This window comes from Castanea sativa, chromosome 5, assembly GCF_040712315.1.
Source record: "Castanea sativa cultivar Marrone di Chiusa Pesio chromosome 5, ASM4071231v1".
In the NCBI taxonomy this organism is placed as follows: Eukaryota; Viridiplantae; Streptophyta; class Magnoliopsida; order Fagales; family Fagaceae; genus Castanea; species Castanea sativa.
The window spans coordinates 6,617,108-6,639,736 of NC_134017.1; the positions used below are offsets into that span (position 1 = coordinate 6,617,108).

A 22,629-nucleotide genomic window follows, 5' to 3' on the forward strand; every position below is an offset into this window, starting at 1 on the left:
GTTATCGAAGAAGAAACCGAAGAACTCGGTAAAAAACCTTTCCGTCGCCCTCCAAACGGTAAAATGATCTACTAAAGAATTAAGTTGAAATACACGAATAGCAATAAACCCTCCAAGCCTAATCTATCCAATGCATCTAAGCCTTCCAAGTTTCTTGCTCCAACAAGGTTAAGCCTAACTATATCTTCTTTAGCTTCTGGGATCTTGCAATAAGCTCATTGCATCAACCAAATGAATTAATCATCTCTGAACCAGTGTGGCCGATACCGTACCGGTACCGGCCGTACCGGCCGGTACATACCGTACCGGCCAGTGCACCGGTACCGGTACACTTCTATATTGTACCGGAAAAAATACCGGCCGTACCGGCCGCGTACCGGTCATACCGGCCAATTTCGGGCAATACCGACCGGTACCGGGCGTACCGGCCGGTACAAAAAAAAGCTTTTTTTTTTTTTTTTTTTTTTTAGTTTTGTAATTTTTGAATTTTTGTAAAGGCATAATGGTAACTTATTTACATTAACTTCTTAGTATTATTTGTTTTCTTAGTATGCAATGAACAACTAAGCTTTCTATTTTTTATATTGTGTTTTTTTTTCTTTTATTTGATACTAAAGTCTAAAATTATGAATAATTTGTTCTGAATTGAGGTAATATTTTATAATAAACTTTTATATTTACTATAATATAAGTGAAATATTATATGTTTATAAACATGGTTCTAAAGATTTTGGTGTGTGTGTGTGTGTGTATATATATATATATATATATATAAAATAGCGGTAAACCCGAAACGGTACACCGGTATTGACCGGTATCCGAAATATATCGTACCGGTGGCTAAACCGGTACAGCCTCCGGTACGGTATTGACTTCCTTGCTCTGAACTGCTTTTCAAGTATCAAATAACCTTTTCATAGATGTGGGTATGGTGAGATAAGGATTTGGCTAAAACTCCTCTCAAGGGTATGTCAATGGAGAGGGTGAGAGTAGAAAAATTTGAGAATCAAAGGTATAAGATTGTGGATGAGTCAATCTTGTTTTTCTCTTAAAATTCTCTTTAGCATCTCTCTACATTTCGTGGGTATAAGGGTATTTATAGTAGGGTATGAGAAAAAATGTAAAAAGTCATTTTTCAGCAAAACAGGGTATTCTAGCGACTGACTCGCGACTGGGACTAGTCGTGAGTTTCAGTCACGAAATAACTGACTGGCTAGACTGTACTTTTTGTCTTGTAGTGCTCTAACTGTCATGACCCTTCAATTTTCTGCATGCTTCACACATGTAGCCTTTTGGCGAGTCACCACTCGCGAGTCATTCGCGAGATCTAGTCACGAGAATCCTCTTGATTGCACACACACTTGAATTCTTCACTTTCTCACACACAACCCTTACATGATTCCCACCTATATACAGGGCATCTAATTGCTCAAATACAAGCAAATTTGGTACGAAGTAAAGCCAAAAAATGATTGAATAAATTCAACCTTGCAAAAGTTACTATCGAAAATCAATCTACATATAATCTGAATCAGTAAATTTGAAGTTACCGCTAACTAGTCATCAAAGGTGCTGAATCTAAACCTTCAAGATTAGTCTTGTAATTGTAGAATAAAGGTCTACATTGGAGATCTAATATATGAATTGAAGGTTCATGTTGGAGAAAATCCATATAAAAGAAGTTTTGAGGGTTTCAGAGCTAAGTTTGATAATTATAGTTAAGTTTACTATGATCTAAATATTCTTGACTCAATACTTCTATTTGATACTGTATACTTCTATTTGATAGTGAATTGTTCTTCTTGTGATTGGTTCTCCCAAGTTTTTTACTGTTTCATTGATTTTCTTGTATCATTGTATCTTGTGTTATTTAGTTTTCCATTACATGATATGTTTGATCTAGCTATGTTAAGGCATACTTAATTGACCTAATTAACAACTTGACCTTAAAACTTGTTAAACATTGTTCATTCAAGGGTCTAAAAATTAACAACATTCTACTCCCATCTGTTCAAGTTCTATATTCAGTCCAAACTCAAGACTTATCACCAGTCACATGGTCACTCCAATTCTAAATTCGAATAAAAATCCCATCACACCCTTAAGTGTAACACTTTCTACTCCATCTACAATATCTCATGCGTCTTTTTTATTCTCATTACTCAACTACAAGCTGCTCCCCACAATTTTGGTAGTTAAAAAAATTTTTTTGATAGAAAAGAAAGGCACAAATCAGAATTAATCGTTTCACGTACTGACTAGACACATGGTTTTAAAAACCGGACCGACCGGTTTAACTCAGAATCAGCCATTAATTCGATCCGGTTATGACAAATAACTGAAAAAGAGCTAAAACCGGAAATAATTGAAAGCCGGCCAGTTTAACCGTAAATCCGGAAACTGGTATGGTTGAACCAGTTTTGGAATGTTTGATGAGAGATCAAAACATTGTCGTTTTGAACAACAACAGCTACAACAAAAAGAGGGGGAAAAAAAAAGAATATGAAATATAGGTAAAAAGAATTTAGAACCGTGATATGTGTTTTACAAAGAGAGTGTGATCCTTCACCATTTCTTCTTCTTAAGGTAGATATCCTTTAGCTTCTTTTAACTTCTTTAGCTCACTGATTTTTTATCTTGAGTTTTGCTGCAAATAGAGAGACTGCAAATACTGAAAACTGAAAATACTGTACAAAAATAATTTTTTAATGTGTAAAAATTACTGTTCATCCCAAAAAGTACTGTTTATTGGCCTAAAATTACTGTTCATGGCCAATGAAGAGTGACACATGCACGTGGAAAAAAAAAAAAAAAAAAAAAAACTGGCCAGACGTGGACGCAGCCCTCCTATCCAAACGCACTCTAAGAGTGGCTGTGGAGCTGGAGCATAGAAGAAGCAGTTTTGGCGCTTTGGAGACTTCAGACTCTCAGAGATTGGATCGGACTTAAGAATAAAGGGGAAAATTGAAGTGTAAATGAGTGGAGTTAGGTGAGATAGGTGTGATATTTAATGGGGGAGTGTATTTATTAATTAATACTTTTGTCTACTTCCTACCTAGATACCCACGTTACTTTACAGGTTACAGCTCATATGGTGGGGTGTTTTGCATGCTAATCCTAGATAACCACAACACTGACACCGGATTAAAAAAAAAAAAAAAAAAACAGTGGGACTTATTATATCAGTACCAAATATATAAATATAATAATAAACCAACCACACTACAACTTTGTTAGAGAACCTTTAGTAAATTTTTTAAATTTTTGTACTGGTTGGAGGATGAACAGTAATATTTAATTATTATTTACTTACTTTTTTAAATATATTTTTTAATAGATTATCTATCACATTCTTTATCTCATTTAAATATTATTTCTTCATTCATTCTTTATTATTTTTTTAACTACACATCTTCAAACATTTTTTTATTCAATATCTGATTATTATAATAAAAAAAACATTTGAAGAATGAATAGTAGCCCATCAGATTTGATGAGCTACTGTTCATGAGCAAAAAAAAAAAAAAATCCAAGTATAGAGAAGCTGTTAGAGGCTAGTTTTATGGTCTCATTTTCTATTATAGGCAAGATTTTGCCTTTAGATATACTATTGGAGATGCTCTTATCATCTATTGTTAATTTAATACTTTTTTTATTAGATTTAATTTGATATTTAATAGATATAACTTCTTATATATAAGTTGTAGATTAATTTTTTAAATGCAGTACAAGAAAACTAAATTCATATATATATATATATATATTAAAACTAAATATTATTAGTCATAAATTTATTATTTTTATAATTGTAAAATTATAAAATAAATATTTATGACGTTACCAGTCAGACCATCGGTTCAACCCCAATCGAATCAAAAAATTGATAATCAATCTCTTTTTCGGTTCTTTGACTGTACTGACTTTTAAAACTATTAGTAGACTATCATATAGCTGTAGACACATGAAAATTATACAGTATATATCATAAGAAACTAAATTCAGAAATATTAAAGATGGGCTTAGACTTAAGTAAAGCCCAAATTACTGGATCATAAGAAAAGCCCAAACCATGGACACGTACGTACGACTAACGGTTACTTTAAGTTCACCTGAAAGCACGTGAGCAGCACGCTAGAGTTAGCATTTGTAGCAAAGAAACACGTAGGAATTGGAACGTGGAGACCCAATCAGCCCAAAAGTTTTACTACTTTGCCGGTGACATTTCATTTGTATTTGTGGCCACATTAGCCCAACGACATTAGATATGTGGGCCAAAAGATACGAGTCTCTTAACCCGGCTTCCTAAAACTTATTTGCAAAATGAAGTAGAAGGCATACTATTTGAATCAAGAGCCTGTTATCATTTGCACCGCTTGACGTATTTGACTGTTTTTTCAAGGATTAAAGAACGGTTGAGCAGTCAATAAGAATTTGTATAATAGAAAAAGTATCACATTCTAGCCAATTAAGAACAAAATTTACTCACATCAGATCGTGTAAAGTTGTGTAAAATATATGATTAATACAAAAATAGTGTAAAATTACATGATTATACTAGCTAGCACTATTCATTTTGCAATACATGCTTACACTAGCACTATTCATTTCGCATTTAATTTTTATTCTCTTTTTACGTATCTCGAGGATGAAGAAAATGAGTGGATGATAGTTGTTGTGTGTGAAGAAAAAGAAACAACTAAAAAAATCAAGAAAAATTGATGTTTAAGTAAAATGAAGTGTAAAATAAATAATTTAATGTGTGGTACTTTGAAAAGTATGTATAATAGAAAAAGTATGTTCTTATGTTGAAATAAATATGAATTTTTGCTAGTATCCATCTTTGTTAGGTTCTAAAAGTTTAGAACAATTGGCAAATCGTGAACACAAACTTGTCTAGATATAGATCCTAGAGTCTATAGGTATTATTAGACAATGCTCAAGGTGATACAAGTCAAGATTCAAGAACATAAAAGTTGCAAAAAGAAGAATTTGAAATCTGCCTGGTTCAATTGATTGAAAGACAGGCTCGATCGATCGAAACATATATCTGCAGAATTTTAAGTCGGCCCAAACAGCAGTTCAAGCCCATTAAGGATTAGGGTTTCAGATCTACTTCTTCTAGTATATAAAGGAAATCCTAAACACGTTTAAAAGGTTTTTCAAAGAGAGAATAGTGTGCCTATTTTGTAGATCTATGGTTTTGTACTCAAAAGCTCTCTAGAGTCTTTGTTGAGTTGTGTGATAAATTTTTTGTGAGATCTAAGAGGTGTTTACCTTCATATACACACATAGAGTTACCAAGATCAAGATTCACATCAAGAACTTGATGGTTGCTTTAGTTACTACATAAAGAATTTTCAAAAAGATCTTAAACCTTTGAGTGAAGTCTAAAAGTCACAAGTAGTAGAACTTGTGGTTGCAGTGGATCAAAAAAAGAAGTAGTCCGTAGACTCAAAGCTGTCACGTGGTCGTGGTAGTAAGTTTTACACTCAAGGTAGCAATAGGATGTTAGTTGTCTAAGTCTTATTGTACAAACTTCAATTCTTTCTTAATTAGTGGATATGTTTTTTTATCTTGAGAATAACTAGGTTAAATCCTCCCTAAGTTTTTTACCCGTTAGGTTTTCCTGGGTCATCAGATCTTTGTGTTCTTTATTTTCCGTTGCTTTACATGATATGATTTTATTGTGTTAAACTAGATCTAAATAATAAACTTAATAATCAACTTGGTTAATTAATCAGGTTAAGCAATCTAGTTTACAGGGATCTAAAACTTAACAATCTTACATAAAAGTAGATCTTATAAGAGCATTCTCATTAAAGATTGTAAAAATTTTAGCATTTAGCATTTGAAACACCGACTTTGTAACATATAACACATCACTTTACAATATCTCTTACATCAAAACTTCTATTTTTTTCAACACTTGTTGAGGTCTGAAATATATATATAAGAAAACATGATAAATGGCCTAAGAAGGTGGTACATTGGGCCAATCCGTGGGAAATAAAAAATTGGAAAAGAAGAGAAAGAGTGGGGCTACAAAAGAAAGAGGGATGATGGACTTGAGGCCCAAAAGGAAGTGAGGAGTCCTTAAGAAAACAGAGAGAGGAAAGAAAAGAATTCAGCCCGCCAGGACCAGAGAAAGAAAAGGAGCTGGGGAAGGACGTCGGGGGGGGGGGGGTTGCCTGGGACCTTTGGATGTACAACACGGCTAAAGGAGGATTAAGATAGTTCAAAAGGTACCAGGAACAAGAAACAGACGGGCCTTTTCTCGAAGCAACTAGTAATACAACGCAAGGCCTGAGGATTTGGAAAGCAACGGCTCAGGGGTAGGAAGCCGGTTTCTCGGAAACCAGAATACGAAATCCATGAAAGGAAATGGCTGGGGAAATCTTTGGTTTCCTAGAAGAAGACTTCACTTACTGGAAAAAATGACAAAAGGAAAGGGCGGCTAAAAGGGGGTAAGCTTGAAAAGAGAAGACAGACAAAAAAGGAGACTTGGAAGGCAAAAGCGTCTCAGGGTAGGAAGTCAGTAAGACACTTTCAAGGAAAAAAATATCAAAAGAAGGGAGCTATGGAAAATAAGGAAAGGAACAGTTGTTAGAGGAGCTGAGATAAATAGGGGGCTCTAGTACCCAGGGGGCTAAGGGAGAAGAATCAATGGTACCCCAAAACCCTAATGTGACACTATAAAAGGGGGAGAGCAGCCAACATTGAGGGACATTCGGCAGGAAAAAGAACAGATAGAATCGTTAAGAAAAAGCTTTGTAAAATTCAAAGAAAACAGGGAAATACCTCCTGGTATCCCAGAAACAACCACTAGAGCACATGCTTGGATTCAAAAGGATTCAAATTTTGCAAGTCTTGGAGACCTAAAAGAGTCATCTAAGTCTGTAATTTTTGAGCTTGTTTGAACCTTGCATTAATTCTTGGTGAGCTCATTGTAATCCATAACTAAGAAAATTAATGAAATATTTCCCCACTGATTTCAGGATCCCGAGCAATTATTTCGTTTTTTCTTCCTTTATTACATTTATCTGCCCTGCTGTTTTCTTGCTGATCAATACGTATATTCTTGATTGCTAGTGTATGTGTATTGCAAGAGTCTCACCCTGTGCACCATTTGGTCTTTAAACAGCCCATTTAGCTGCGATAGACCAAGCCCAATCCCATCAAACTACAATTAGGGAGTCCGGGGTCCTTGTTTAAACTTGGGCCTGGATACTGTTCGAAAAGGGACTCCCACATTTTGGCGACTTCACTGGAGATTGGGAAAAGGAGAGGGAAGAAACAAGCCCTTTGCAGAGCATGGCTCCAAGAGCAAGGATCAGCAAAGGTACCGATGTACCACCCGCAGCATCTAAACTCGTAGGAGAAAACGAAGTGGCCTCCAGACAAAGGAACGAGGTGCTCCTGGTAGAACAGGAGGTTGTATCAGGACAAAGGCACGCAGGGCAGGAGCCACACCCCATAGCTCAAATGATAGAAATGCTGAAGGATTTGTAGCAAGAGATCCACCTCCTTAGAGAGGGCAGGACATAGGAAATCAGGGATAATGTTCCCCCTGTGGTCAACCAGGACAAAGCCCAACCGAAGGGTCAGCAGTAGGAGGGGGAACCAACCCCTAGTACTTGACGTTGGCAGATGTCATGCCCTGCTAGAGCTAGAAAGGGAAAAGCTCTCAAGGATTCCCAAGCAATTTTCTCGGGCGTCCTCATTCCCGCCAAAGCTCCTCGGCAAGCCATATCCCAAAGGATATGAACCCCCGAAGTTCCATCCTTTTGATGGAAGGAGTGGAAGCGCTGTGGAACATGTGAGTAGGTTTATACACACTATGGGCCCTTACACAGGAGATCGAGAGCTGTGTCTAAGGGAATTTGTTAAATCCCGAGTGGACAGAGCATACACGTGGTACACCACGCTGAAGCTTAGGTCCATCAGAACCTGGGACGAAATGATGGAAAGGTTCTGTACAAAGTATTACCCAGAAGAGGACAAGGTCACCTTCCAAAGCCTCCAAATGGTGCGGCAAAGGCCAGGGGAAGACCCTGTCCAGTTCATCAAGAGATTTGAAGATGTGTCTCTAGACTGCTATAGAGACTATGAAGAAAAAGAGCTCGTGGAGACCTGCATATCCAACATGCTCTTTGATTACAGGCTTAATCTCAAAAATCTATGCATAACTCAGTTTGCTGACCTACTACAGAAAACCAGAAGAACGGCACAGACTATGAGAACAAAGATGGTGCTAGTACCGCAGGCCATGACAGCATTAGTAGGAGAAAAAAGGAAGAAACCTGACGGGAAAATATTCGAGGAACCACCGGTGATCCCATGTACCGTGGAAGAACTGAACCAAGTCTTGGACAAGTGGATTGGAGATGGAGTGGTTAGGCCATTTACTGTGTCCAGGCCACCAACTGAAAAAGAGAGGAAAAACCCCTTGTTTTGTAGAATTCACAACTATGTCAAGCACTCCACCAAATATTGCTAGACTCTCCGTAGACTTTTTCATAAGAAGTTAAGGGAGGGAACCCTGGAACTCACTCAAAAGGAACCAAAGGTACAAAGGAGCCTTTTACCCAACCACAAAGGAAAAGGGGTGGTGGCCGTAGTAATTCATGGGAACCTAGCAGAAGCGGAAGAACCTGAGGGATCCTTCCACCTAAGCACGTTTAGGACTCTCCAAAAGAACCCCAAGTTCAGATCACTATTCAAGAAGGGTAGCCATAGAGTCCCTCATGAGCATAGCAGCAGATTTAGGAATGGAATGCTTCACAGCAGAGTCCCATGCCAGTCGGGCTTACTTGGAGACAATCAACGCAATAACCTTCACTGATGAGGACATAGAAGTTGAGCATCCTGACCATCGTAGACCCCTTTACTTGATGGCCACTATAAATGGTGTCCAAGTCAGAAGAGCATTGGTAAACACGGGGGCGTCACTCAACCTTATCGTTCTGAGCACCTCGGAGGCCGTTGGCCTAACAGGTAGAAGGATCCTAGGAGCCCCCATGGAGATCACAGGATTTGGAGGATTGGCGGAATCAACTGAAGGATATGTGCAGCTGGCTCTAAGGGTAGGACCCATAGTGGCCCTGACAAGATTCCATGTGATTAATTCGGAGGTGTCCTACCATGTACTGTTGGGACGCCTCTGGCTCTACAAGCACCACCTCATTCCCTCCACCTACCATCAATGCGTTAAGGGGAGATTAAATGGGAAGCCCGTAAGGATCCCTGCCAACCATAATCCTTTCAGCCAAGGAGAGGTGAACTTTATGGAAACCATGTTCTATGATGAGTTGGAGCCAGATGACAAGAGCCCCACGCCAGGGACCCCAGGAGCGCCTGTCCTAAAAAAAAAGGAAGGAGGAAGTACCCATGATCTGAGAAACCTTTTGGAGAGAAAGAGACAAAAGAGGGAGCCCAGCTCCTCGGGATCCCAGAAATGTGTTGTAGTATGAGAACCCAAAGGAAGGGTGATTTATCATTTGTGAAGATACGTGGGACTTGAATGCTTTACGCAGGAGGGTCCCGGACCACCAAGTTGTATGGTTACCCAAGAAAAAATCCCCAAGGAACCAGTTTAGAAGGCCCAAATTCAGCATAAAGAGGAGTTAACAGAAATAAACTTAGGAACTAAGCTGGGATCCCAGAAGCCTGTTTTCATCAGTAGCTAGCTAACAAAGCATGAAAAGGAGCAGTTAATAGCCCTACTCCAAAGGTACATGGACGTGTTTGCATGGACCTATGACGAAATGCCCGGTCTAGATCTAGAATTGGTGGTCCATGCTCTCAATGTGGATCTAGGGTTAAGCCAGTGGTCTAGCCAGCAAGGGTCTTTCACACTGATGTGGAAGCTCAGATAACCCAAGAAGTCAAGAAACTGCTGGTAGTTGGGTTCATCAAGCCCATTCAACATCCCAAGTGGCTTCCAACATAGTACCCGTGAAGAAAAGGAATGGCCAAATCCGTTGCTGTGTGGACTTCCGCAACCTAAATAAAGCATGCACAAAAGATGAGTTCCCTCTGCCCAATATTGATCTCCTTGTGGACTCAATCGTGGGGAGCTCTATGTTCTCGTTTATGGATGGGTATAGTGGACACAATCAAATTCGCATGGCCACCAAGGATGCAGAAAAGACAGCTTTTAGAACCCCAATTGGGAATTTTTATTATACTGTGATACCCTTTGGCCTCAAAAATGCGAGGGCCACATACCAGCGAACCATGATAGCCATCTTCATTGACATGATGCACAAGGAGATGGAAGATTATGTGGATGATGTTGTAGTGAAATCAAAAACAAAGGCAGGACACCTCCAGGTACTCGAACAAGTTTTTGAGAGATGTAGGACATACAAATTACGCATGAATCCCATGAAGTGTGCCTTCGGGATGTTTGCTAGGAAATTCCTTGGGTTCCTGGTACACCATAAAGGCATAAGTGTGGATCCAGCAAAGGCTATGGCAATTGCCACGATGAAGAGGCCTACGCAAGGGAGCTCAAAAGCTTCTTTGGGAGGGTCTCCTACATCAGAAGGTTTGTGCCAGGATTAGCTTTGGTCACGAGTGGCTTATCCAAACTGTTGAAAAAAAGGACTGAGTTTACTTGGGGAGTTGAGCAACAGGAAGCCTTCCGGAGGATCCAACAGATTATGAATTTCCTCCCCACCCTTCAAGCACCAGTACGTGGGCAGCCCCTATTGCTGTACTTAGCATCAAACTCCCAAGCTATAGGAGCCCTACTAGCGCAAGAAGATGATGACGAAAATGAGCAACCCATTTATTACGTGAGTAGGACACTTAAGGATGTTGAGACCAGGTACCCCAAGATAGAGAAGGCCTGCCTAGTGGTTATCTACGCGTCCCAAAGGCTGAAACGATATTTCGCGGCCCAACAGATCCTTTTGGTGACTAAGTCTCACCCTATAAGGGCACTACTCCATCAGCCTCTGTTGACAAAAAGGATAGCGCAATGGTTGGTTTTACTCTCTCAGTATGACATAAGTATTAGGACCCTCAGGGCTGTCAAAAGCCAAGCCATAGCAGACCTGTTAGCTCAGTTCCCTGGGAGTGAGGAATGTTCGCTAAGTGAAGAAATCCCTAGGGAGGTGGCAGTGATAGAACTCCCAGGAAAAAGGTGGACGATGAGGTTTGATGGGTCAGCAACAACAACCTTAAATGGACTGGGAATTGTATTAAGTTGTGAAGATGGGGATACCTTACCCTTATCTTTCAAACTAGGGTTTTATTACTCAAACAACGCCATTGAATATGAGGCGTATTTGACTGGGCTGACCATAGCAATTGCTATAGAAGTAAAGCACATGAGGGTTTTAGGAGACTCCAATCTTGTAGTCTCTCAAGTAAAAGGCGATTTTACATTAAGGAAACAAATTTTGGCAGCCTACAAGACTTGGGCGTAAAGGCTAGAGCAGGAATTCCAAACCTTCAGCATCGAGTACACCCTGAGGAGTGAAAACAGGTTTGCCGATGCACTGGCCACCTTGGGGTCCCAAATGTTTGTTAAAGGGAAAAACACCTTGATAAGGGTAAGTAGGCAAGAACACTCCATCATAGAAGTCCTCTGAAGGATGTTCTTTGAGGAACTAGAGCAGAAAGACTGGAGAAACGAGGTCAAAGAAAAAATAAAAGGGTCGGGACATGAAGAGAGTATGAATGAGTTAAAAGACTACACTATGACAGAAGGGGAACTATACAAAAGACTACCTGGAGGGATCCTATCTAGGTGTGTCAATGAAAAGGAAGGGAGGCTGAGATTAGAAGAGCTGCATAGCCAAGCCTGTGGGGTTGCAGAAAAGATCAGTCTATACAGAAGAATACAACACATGGGGTACTATTAGCCCAGTATGAGCAAAGAGGCAGCGACTATATAGAAGTGCCGAAACTGTCAACTTTCGGTAGACAAAGAGGAAAGCTATGCCGTTTTTGTCATGGAAGATTGGAGGACTCCACTTATGGAGTACTTGGCTCAAGGGATCCTACCAACTGACAGGACTTTAGCCCATTGGCTCAAGAAACTTGTGGTCAGGTACTTCATACAAAATGGGATCTTATTCAAGAAATGGTACAATGGGGACCCCCTGAGATACCTGGGGCTAAAGGAAGCCAGAGAGGTAGTCAGAGAAGTCCATTCTAGTGATTGTGGAAGTCACCCAGGAAAAAGAAGACTTCACAAGCAGCTGCTACTATTGGGGTATTATTGGCCAACAATGAAAAGGGACTCTGAGGAACTAGTCAAAACTTTCCATGCCTGCTAAATACTCGGAGATGCAATTCATACTCACCCAAATGTACTGCAGTACATGACAACGCCATGACCTTTCCACACTTGGGGGCTTGACCTCATAGGGCCTATAAACCCTCCTTCCAATGGTTACATATGGATCCTAATAGCCACTGAGTACTTTACAAAGTGGGTAGAAGCTATCCCTTTGAAAAAGGCCACAGGAGCAGCTGTAGCAAACTTCATTCAAGAACATATCATTACAAGGTTCGGGATCTCCAGAAGACTGATCAGCGACAATGGAATCCCGTTCATAAACAAGGACATGAAGAGCCTGACTGAGGCAAATTGCATCAAGCATGGAAGGTCTACACCATACTACCCACAGGGAAATGGCCAGGCCGAGGCCACTAATAGGGTGATACTGAAAATCCTCAAAAAGATGAAGCATGAGTATGGTGGAAAATGGAGTGACCACTTGACAGACGTACTCTGGGCATGTAGGAGCTCCGTAAAAACAGCCACAGGATTCTCACCATTCTCCCTAGTCTATGGGACAGAAGCCATCAGTCTTAAGGAGTTAGTCATCCCTACACCAAGAGTAGTACTTGAAGAAAACCAGGAGGACACTGAGGACACAAGCAATGAAAAGAGGCTGGCAGATCTGGAAGGGGTAGAGGAAGAAAGAGAACTGGCTAGAAAGAGGAGCCAAGGTACTAGCAATGAATGGCTAGGGCATACGCACAAGCGGTATGCCTAAGGGCCTTCACTGAAAGGCAGTTGGTACTGAGGACAACAGAGCATGTAAGAAGAAACCTCCCGAGACCCTCCAAATTCACCCCGAAATGGGAAGGACCTTACATCATTAGAGAAACCCATGATAGTGGGTATTACTACCTCATGAAGGAAGATGAAACAGTCCTAACAGAGTCCATAAATGGGAAGTGGCTGAAACAGTACTATGCATAGGAAAACAAGCTCGCAGCGCATCGGGACCTCTTTTCCTTTTTTTTTTTTTTTTTTTTTTTTTTTTTCAGTCCACCAAGTATTTTTTCGTCTTTCCTTTTTACTTTATCATGAATTTTGTTTAAGAAGCATTAACCAGGAATCCTTGAAAAAAAACAAACACTCTGGGTTTCTTACTATGTTAACAACTATTCTGTGTTCTTCAAAATGAACAACCATGTTTTAATTCAATGAAGCGTTTTGTTTATTTCCTTTAAATTATGGTCAGACTAAATATTGTAAAAATCCAAACATGGATAAACTTAAGGAGGATACTTGGACCGATGCAAAAACTTTGGCATACGTTCCAGGACCCACATCACAATTGGTCCAAAATACATGGCCTAGGACCACGGGTAAAAAAAAATAGATAATAAGTACCCGGGGTACCTAGCCCAGTATTTGGCAAAAGAAGACCTACGTGGTCCATGATTTGGGACTTCCTCAAAAGAAAAGAAGGGGGGGGGGGGGAACCCAATGTACCCAATTCGGCACCTGAGCAGTAAAGTAACCATCAAGGTACCTGGTCCAGCCCCTACGGTAAGACCCGCAGGAACCGTGGTCTAGGACTCGATATATATATACACACACAAAAGAGGAGAAGAGAAAATAGCAAAACGATATGCATTAAAAAAAGAGAGGAAAGAAACAAGCCTATATGCTATTAAGGAACGAAAGCAGTCCAAAATAGGCAATACAGATGCAGAATCCATGTCACAAAAAAAAGGAAGAAAAGCCAGAAACAGTGTCTAAGAAAGGAAAATCTTATACAGCAAAAAAAAAAAAAAAGATGTATTTAAACTAGCTAAAAGGGGTAAAGAGCTAAGGAAGGAGGCTAGTCAGCAAAGAAACGTCTGGAGAAATGGCGGGGACAGCTACTGGAGGCGTAACCCTTTGCCTTTTAGCCTTCAAATCCTGTAGAACCTTGTGAGCACGAGCTAGAGCCTCCTCGGCAGGAACAATCTCAGCATCTATACTCCTGAAAACCCGCCTCTGGAATAGCATATGGGCCAGTGAACGCAAGTGAATCAGTAGGAATGATAGGTTGAACTTGGCCTCTAAAAGATCCTGCACCACTCCTCTCCATTCCAAGAGCTTCTCTTCAGATAAAGAGCCAAGGGAGGAATTCCTTAGGGAGATCAGTATAGCACACAACAGCTCCATTAGAATGTTACCCATAAACACGCCTCCCCTAAAGCCACTGGTGAAGTCTCCATGGACTTTGAGTAGCCCCTCCAGCAACGGTAGACCCTCCACAGGCATGGAGAAATGCAAGAAGTTGCCATAGGAAGCCCCAAAACAATGAAAGTGGCTCACCGGAAGGTTGTTGAATTCTAGGAGATCAAAATGGGCCAGGAAGGCAGGAAGCCCCTAGGCAGGATCTAAAACGACAGCTTCTGAAGCTTCCCCCATCGATACATCTCCACTCACAGGCGCTGGAGAACTCTTAATCTTCTGGACAGTTTGAGGGGTCCTGGCCTAAGAGTCAGCAATTTGAGCAGTTCCTGCGGCTGCCTTATGAGCCATGGATTGAGAACCCCCAGCACCTGTGCCAACGCCTGCAAGAATAGGCATAATTTAATAGGAAGAACGGAGCCAAGAAAGAAAGAGGCATAAAAAGAAAAAGAGAGATGTGCAAGAAAGGAAGAGAAGGGAGAGTACCTGTGTCAGTTTCCTGTGGTGGAACTCCCTCCTCTTGCTCTTCTGATTCCCTAGAGGACTCTGTAAAGGAACACGCAGCACGTTGAAGAAAGGGTGAGGAAACCTTAGCAGAATGGCTAAAAGAAGGAGGGGATGTTAGGAGCTTTGCCATAGGAGAAAGAGGCAAAGGATGAGCACGGAAGAAGAAAAGAGAAGGTGGTACAGTAAAGGGGATCAACACGCACCTTCAAAACCTTCTGATTCCAAAGTAGGAGCAGCCTCAGCGGCAGATCTAGCACTAGTTTGACCTAACAAAGAGAAGAGAAGAAGGGAAGTCTAAAAAAGAAAACATATGTAAATAGGGTCAAGTGTTTCATAAAAGAAGAGTGGTGGTTTACCTGCTTGAATGGATGGAGACGCACCCCCCGAGGGTTCTTTGCTTAACGAAGGATCAGGCAACACAGTTTTGGCAAGACTAGAAGTCTGCCTAGGCTGGGGGTCTTGGGAAGTAAAAGGCTAAGGGGCTTCAGGATTCTAGGTAGCCAGAGGAACATCAGATGGAATAGATAGGACGTCCTGCGTAGGTTGCCCGGTTTCCTCAGCTGCACCACCACCAGGAGCTCCCTCTTCCACGCCTGGAAAACCAACAGAAGAAGCAGTAACCACTACTTCTTCCAGAGTCCTGTCCGCCACGGGAGGGGACACTTCCACCTACAAATATGGGTATAAGTACACAATATAAAATAAAAAAAGGGGAAGAAGAAGAAGAAAGAGAGAAAGGCACGAAGAGGGACGCACCACGTCGTCACCAGATGATTGATGCCTGCCTTTCTTGGGGTCTGACTTATGCCTGGACTGTAGGGAAGAAAATGGTCAAACATCAGTTAAAGGAGAAACAAAGGCGCTGCAACAACAATGACAAACCACCAAAATAAAAGAATAGAAAAAGGAAAGAGGCCTTGCCCTTCTCTCTCTCTCTCTCTCTACAGAACCTCCAGTGGTATTTTATTTACTACAGGTACGCCCAAAGGGTTCTAGAGGAGATTGGGGTACAAGATCAAAGGATCCTAAAGAACCTTGGACTGGAGAACTCACAGGAACCTGAGAGAGAGAGGACTCTACCTTAGTCTTTACTCGAGACTTGGGGGCTAAAGAACACCCAACTTCTTTTTCCACTGCAAGGGAACTCACTCTCTCGGGTTCCTTAAAAATTACTAGCTGTTTCTGGGACTTCGCAGTTTTTCTTTTCTTGGTTTCATGGCCCGTTTCAACACCTTCTTCAAGTTCAGCCTGCTTAACATTCTCCTGCCTAATCTTTTTCTCTTTGCCCTTACTTATAGGAGTAGCAGCCCCAATCGCCTCTATTGCCCCTCTTTTAATTGGCATTCCAGAGGAAGCACCAACCACAGGATCACATCCTGGTCACTCTTCCGGAAAATCCTAAGCATAGCACACATAACCACCCCTAGAAGCATGCCACTTTGCGAAACCTGTCTTACTACTTACAGCAGCAGAAACAATACCAGCAGTCTGGAGAGACAAACGCTTATTAGAAGTCGGAGCAGAAAGGATAGTGGGGCTAAGCACTCTCCCAACTTTTCCAGAACCCACATAGTCAACAAAGGATTCCTGTACTTTTCTCCAATATCCAGCAAAACCACCAGAGGCAAAGACTCCCCTCTGAGAGTTGGGCACCACAAATTGGGAACTTCTGCGCGACTAATAAAAGAAGGCCTGAGGTCTCAGGTACGGATCCAGGGAAGGGAGAGAAGGTACTACATCCTTAAACACAGGAGGGATATCCTGATCAAAGCCAAATTGCCGGAGCACCCGGTGTGCCGAATAGTGGGTATACTTGGGGCCATTTGAAGAGGGCATCGGAAGCCATGAAGGACTAATACAGGCCAAGTAGGCCAGGCTACTCTCATCACCAGGACACAAATCAAAAGTGTTCCCTAGAGAATTAAGAAAAGAAGCTAACACAGAGTCATAAGCAAACCCGTGGTCATACTCCCGGGGAGATCGCCACTTCAAGTGCCTTGCCTGATCAAATAGTTCGACCAGATTAAGACCACCACCTATCAAACTAGCCCAGCGAAAGATGATGGGGTGACTATCGGTGGAACTACCACATAGACCTTTCACTACATCAGAGGATCCCTCGAATTTATCCTTTACAAATTTCAAATTCCTACATTTGGCTAAAGTAACTGAAGAACGGTCCCACATAAATACCTGGAGGATGGCACAGTGGAGGGACGAGGTGATCACATAGCAAGAGTCACCTTAAACTTCGTCTTCATGGAGTATATCCAGTTGAGTATAAACATAACCCAAAAACATGGGAGCTAAAGGATATCGAACACCCTAGGCCATCTTGATCGCCAAAGGGAAGAAAGCGGATTTAACCCCGTATCCAGGGAACTCACTAAACAGGAACTTACTGAGCCAGAGCGCTAGGAACCCAGCTTGCCTAATTTCTTTGTCTTTCTCCGGCGAAAGATTCATCACCCATTTAACCATTTTAGCCCGCTTCCCACCGGGAGAAGCACCACGCCCACCAAAATGAGCATATAACCCATCTTCCATCTCGAGATCCTCGTCAGAAAGATTGATGGTAAAAGGATTCTCATCCCCAAACATTGGAAGGAGGAAGTTGTTGACCACATCCTCCAAAGTAATCATAAGATCACCAACAGAAAAGAAGAAGGTATGAAGGGAAGGACACCAACGGCGTACCAAATGCCTGAGACCCTTAGTATCTCTGAAACCTTCAAGGTTCCTAGAAATTGCCACTGCCTTCAAGATCCTGGCGCGCTCTAGGCAATCCACAAACTCACCATCAGAAAGTTCTTTGTCTACCCAGATGGGCTAACCAGAGATCCTCCCAGGGACAAAATTGAAGAAGATAGGGACCGCCTCGCGAGATCCCTGCCTAATCTGAAGATCTAAAATCTCTCTTGGGTCTAGTACCTGAGTAGAACTAGCAAAACCGGCCTCACCAGAGAACACCCAGGCATGAGAAGATGGAGGGGCCTCACCATGAGACGCCCTAAGGAAGAACAGGCTAGGAGTGTACCATGGGTCTCAAAAAAGGGAAGGCCGAATGCTTTGTGACTCCCTGAGATTCGCCCTGTGCAGAGCTAAAGGAGCCCTCGCCTTTAAAGGAACTGGGAGTGTGCTCTCTCCTTTTTCGTGATGAAGAGGAAGCCATCGTAACAGAGGGCGTGCTGGGAATAGAGAGGTTAAAGAATGGAGAGCACAGAGATAAAAAAAGAAAAAGAAAAAAAGAGGAAGGTGAGGAAGGCAACAGTTAGCTAAGAAGAAAGAGATAAGTTTAAGAGTGAAAAAGTCAAAAAAAAAAAAAAATATATATATATATATGTATATATATATATATATATTTGTGTGTGTGTGTGTGTATATATATAGATATATGTGTGTGTGTATGAAGCAATCGCAATAATGGCACCAAAGGTAGTTAGGGAAGACAATGTGTGGAAAGACGCGCCAGTTGCCAAATTTAATTTCAAGGAAGAAAGTTATTGGTAGTTATTAATAAGAGTTACAAGAAACGAGGAAAATGGGGGGGGGGGGAGTTTTTCTTTCCCAACCTTTTGAATAAGAAAAAAAAAAAAAAAAGAGAAGAAGGAGAGGTTAACTGCCACGTCCCATATGAAGAGGAAGAGAGTTACAACGTGCGAAGAAGACCAGGGTACTCCAAAGTCAAGGAAGTCGGGGCCCTGAATGAACAAAGAGGGAAACTCTACGAGAACTCAAACTCAAACTCCACATTACTCACGTGTGGGCCGTAGGCAACCCACGAGCTCGGGGGGCTAAATGTTGAGGTCTAAAATATATATAAAGAAAGCATGATAAATGGCCTAAAGAGGTGGTACATTTGGCCAATCCGTGGGAAATAAAAAATTAGAAAAGAAGAGAAAGATTGGGGCTACAAAAGAAAGAGGGATGATGAACCTGAGGCCCAAAAGGAAGTGAGGAGTCCATAGGAAAACAGAGAGAGGAAAGAAAAGAATTCAGCCCGCTAGGACCAGAGAAAGAAAAGGAGCTGGGGAAGGACACCGGGGGGGGGGGGGGGTTGCCCGGGACCTTTGGATGTACAGTACGGCTAAAGGAGGATTAAGACAGTTCAAAAGGTACCAGGAACAAGAAACAGATGGGCCTTTTCTCGAAGCAACCAGTAATACAATGCAAGGCCTAAGGATTTGGAAAGCAACGGCTCAGGGGTAGGAAGTCGGTTTCTCGGGAACCCAGAATACGAAATTCACGAAAGGAAATGGCTGGGGAAACCTTTGGTTTCCTAGAAGAAGACTTCACTTACTGGGAAAAATGACAAAAGGAAGGGGCGGCTAAAAAGGGGTAAGCTTGAAAAGAGAAGACAAAAAAAAAAAAGGGACTTGGAAGGGAAAAGCATCTCAGAGTAGGAAGTCAGCAAGACACTTTCAAGGAAAAAAATATCAAAAGATGGGAGCTATGGAAAATAAGGAAAGGAGTAGTTGTCAGAGGAGCTGAGATAAACAGGGGGCTCTAGTACCCAGGGGGCTAAGGGGGAAGAATCAATGGTACCCTGAAACCCTAATGTGACACTATAAAAGGGGGAGAGCAGCCAACGTTAAGGGGCATTATGCAGGAAAAAGAACAGATAGAATCGTTAAGAAAAAGCTCTGTAAAATTCAAAGAAAATAGGGAAATACCTCCTGGTATCCCAGAAACAGCCACCAGAGCACATGCTTGGATTCAAAAGGATTCAAATTTTGCAAGTCTTGGAGACCTAAAAGAGTCATCTAAGTCTGCAATTTTTGAGCTTGTTTGAACCTTGCATTAAGTATTGGTGAGCTCATTGTAATCCATAACTAAGAAAATTAATGAAATATTTCCCTACTAATTTCAGGATCCCGAGCAATTATTTCGTTTTTTCTTCCTTTATTACATTTGTCTGCCTTGCTGTTTTCTTGCTGATCAATACGTATATTCTCGATTGTTAGTGTATGTGTATTGCAGGAGTCTCGCCTTGTGTACCACTTGGTCTTTAAACAGCTCATTTAGCTACGGTAGACCAAGCCCAATCCCTTCAAACTACAATTAGGGAGTCTGGGGCCCTTGTTTAAACTTGGGCCTGGATACTGTTCGAAAAGGGACTCCCACAACACTTTATTTAAATATTCTTTCTTTATCATTATTTATTTATTTATTATTCATTTTTTATTCTTCCTCTCTCTCTGTCTCTCTCTCCTTTGTCTTTCTCTTTCTCAACCCAGCATTGCCGACCACCACATCCACCCACCCATACCACAACCACCACATCCACCCACCATCACTGCCACCAGCCACTAATCAAATTCACTGTAACCACAAACAACAGCAGAGAAAAAAAAACCTCCACATCCAATCACCACATCCACCCATACCACAACCACCACATCCACCACATCCACCACATCCACCTACCATCACTGCCACCAGCTAGATCCACCCCAATCACAAACAACAGCAGAGAGAAAAAAAAAAAAAAAAACTTCCACATCCACATCCACCCATACCACAACCACCATATCTACCCACCATCGCCACCACCAGCCACCAACCAGATCCACCGCAACCATAAACAACAGTAGAGAAAAAAAACCCTCCACATCCAAAGCCACTAAATCAACCCAGAACCACAAATCAACTCAGCACCTAAACTTCTCAACCTTCAACCACTACCTCTCCCTCATGCTACCTCGCTGGCAAGATCAATAGCTGCACCACTATACCCATCTACGCCATCGACAAACCGATTTTGAAACTGAACCCCAAACTGTCCATGCCGTTTTGGTCTCGGAACGATGTCGTCCTCGTCTACGTTTCATTGTGGATTTTTGAAACGCGAAGGTGGAGCTTGTGGCGTCTGTCATCAAAGAACTTCGATTTGCGATGTTGCTTCTCCGACATCATCTCGTAGAGAGTTTGAGACTGAGATTGAGAGCGTATGGTGTTTTGAGAAGGAGAAAGAGAAAGAGAGAGGAAAGCAATGGAGAAGAAATGCACAGTAAAAGAGAGAGAAAAAGAAAAAAAATATTAAAAAACTCTAGCATCTTGCTACAGTAGGGTGTTAAAGATGAGATTCCATTGTAACTCAATCCTAAAATTTTTAAGATTTAGTATATTTGATGTAGGTGTGTTTTTATCATTTGAAGTACTAAAAATGCTAAAAAAATAGCATTTAGCATTTTTAGCACTTTTGATAAGAATGCTCTAAGTGTGTGATTCACTCCATAGAGATGTTGTATGCAACTATAACACAAATTCCCATAATGTCTTTCAAATGGCACTATTGTTCACCAATGTATGCTTGTTTTTCTGTTCAAATAGTTTTCTTGTTCTTATAACTGCAAAATATTAACTACATTATAGAATTTTTAAAATCTTATTTATCAATTATAAAATAAGTGCATTAGCTAAAAGCCTTGAAATTTAACTAATTGATACCTTTTTATGTTTTCAATGGCAATATCTATAATTCCAATCCTCCACATAAATATCAAATTATGAATAAATAAATAAATATGCGTTCATGATTTTTCCCACCTTTTGAATATTTTAAAATATTGAATGTACTATTTTGGTACCCATTTAAATTTAAAGTATTGATGATGCAAAAGCCTAGTCCACTACATGCGGCCCAACATCGATCCAAATCAGGAAATTTCAATTTTTAAATATACCCCCATGGCCCCATCCCTCTCTCACTCACACTTACTGTGCATAGGGTTTTAGCAGAACCAACCCAATTGACCATTTTTTTCAAACACAACAATGGCGTCATAGTTGTGGACCACATTTACTTCACGTTGGTCATAGTTGGACTGCTTGGTACAGCATTGAGTTTCTATATCAGGACTAGGGGCAGAGATTGTTAGGAGTTTTCCTCCCACTTGATTGTTATAGCTGAGAAAGTTGTGAACAAAACTATGTTGGATTTGCACGTTGCTAATGCACTTTTTCATGTGAACAGCAAGGCAACCAAGGGTGGCAGGAGAGTTATTGTTGACTCTGGTTTGAATCAAGCGAAGTCTCTGAAGCTTGCCAGACTTCATGGTTAGACTGTGAATTGGAACGAATCTTTGCCTTTTGTGGTGGATTAGTGTATCCTGAAGGTCTAGAAGACCTTTGAATACAAATCGTATAATCTCTTTTCTTCTGTTGAACTTGAAATGTAAAACATTCAGATTCTGTTATTCTCCGTATTTGCCTCCAAGAATTTTTTTGGTTTGTTACTCAAGGCTTGGTTATGCTAAAGTTTATAGTTACAATGCCTGTAAATTTCAGTTTTATTATATGTGATTTTGGTTTAACGTCTATCCATTGTAAGAAAAAGAAACAAAGGAAAAAGATAAGGGTGCATGGAAGGTTTAAGGAAGAAAAAAAAAAGAAAAAAAGAAAAAGAAAAAGAAAGAAACAATTGCTTGAGTTTTTTAAATTGTTTTCTGTCTAGCTCATATTGTTTGTAAAGCAAGTTTTGCATGTATAAGGTGGCTTGTGCTGTGCAAATAAAAAGAGGGAATTTCATGTAAGCTTAGCAGGATATTGTCCAAGGTTGTCTTTAGAAATTTTTTCAAGATTAACGGTATTTAAAATAACGACACAGATGTCATTCAGTTATTGTATATAGCAGTGTATGTATTGAACTCAAAAGCAAGGAAGTCAATACCGTACCGGAGACT

The 22,629-nt window shown here is 41.0% G+C and overlaps 2 protein-coding genes across 2 annotated transcripts; both read left to right on the forward strand.

Annotated features, from left to right (window-relative positions):
* Nucleotides 1-8,744: 8,744 nt before the first annotated feature.
* On the forward strand, nt 8,745-10,566 carry LOC142634638 (uncharacterized). Its single transcript, XM_075808929.1, has 2 exons — nt 8,745-9,381; nt 9,872-10,566. Exons 1-2 carry the CDS (start codon nt 8,745-8,747, stop codon nt 10,564-10,566), a joined length of 1,332 nt encoding a protein of 443 aa, XP_075665044.1.
* Nucleotides 10,567-10,664: 98 nt separating this feature from the next.
* LOC142634639 (uncharacterized) lies at nt 10,665-13,016 on the forward strand. Its single transcript, XM_075808930.1, has 2 exons — nt 10,665-11,375; nt 12,447-13,016. The coding sequence occupies exons 1-2, from the start codon at nt 10,665-10,667 to the stop codon at nt 13,014-13,016; spliced, it is 1,281 nt and encodes a 426-aa protein (XP_075665045.1).
* Nucleotides 13,017-22,629: the final 9,613 nt, after the last annotated feature.

Bases quoted from the DNA above. Each gene is read 5' to 3' on its own strand.
- LOC142634638 (XM_075808929.1), top strand. From the start codon at position 8,745: ATGAGCATAGCAGCAGATTTAGGAATGGAATGCTTCACAGCAGAGTCC. The intron at 9,382-9,871 runs GTACCCATGATC...GTGGAAGCTCAG, and splicing joins AAAAAAAAAGGAAGGAGGAA to ATAACCCAAGAAGTCAAGAA.
- LOC142634639 (XM_075808930.1), top strand. From the start codon at position 10,665: ATGAATTTCCTCCCCACCCTTCAAGCACCAGTACGTGGGCAGCCCCTA. The intron at 11,376-12,446 runs GTAAAAGGCGAT...TACTTTACAAAG, and splicing joins CCAATCTTGTAGTCTCTCAA to TGGGTAGAAGCTATCCCTTT.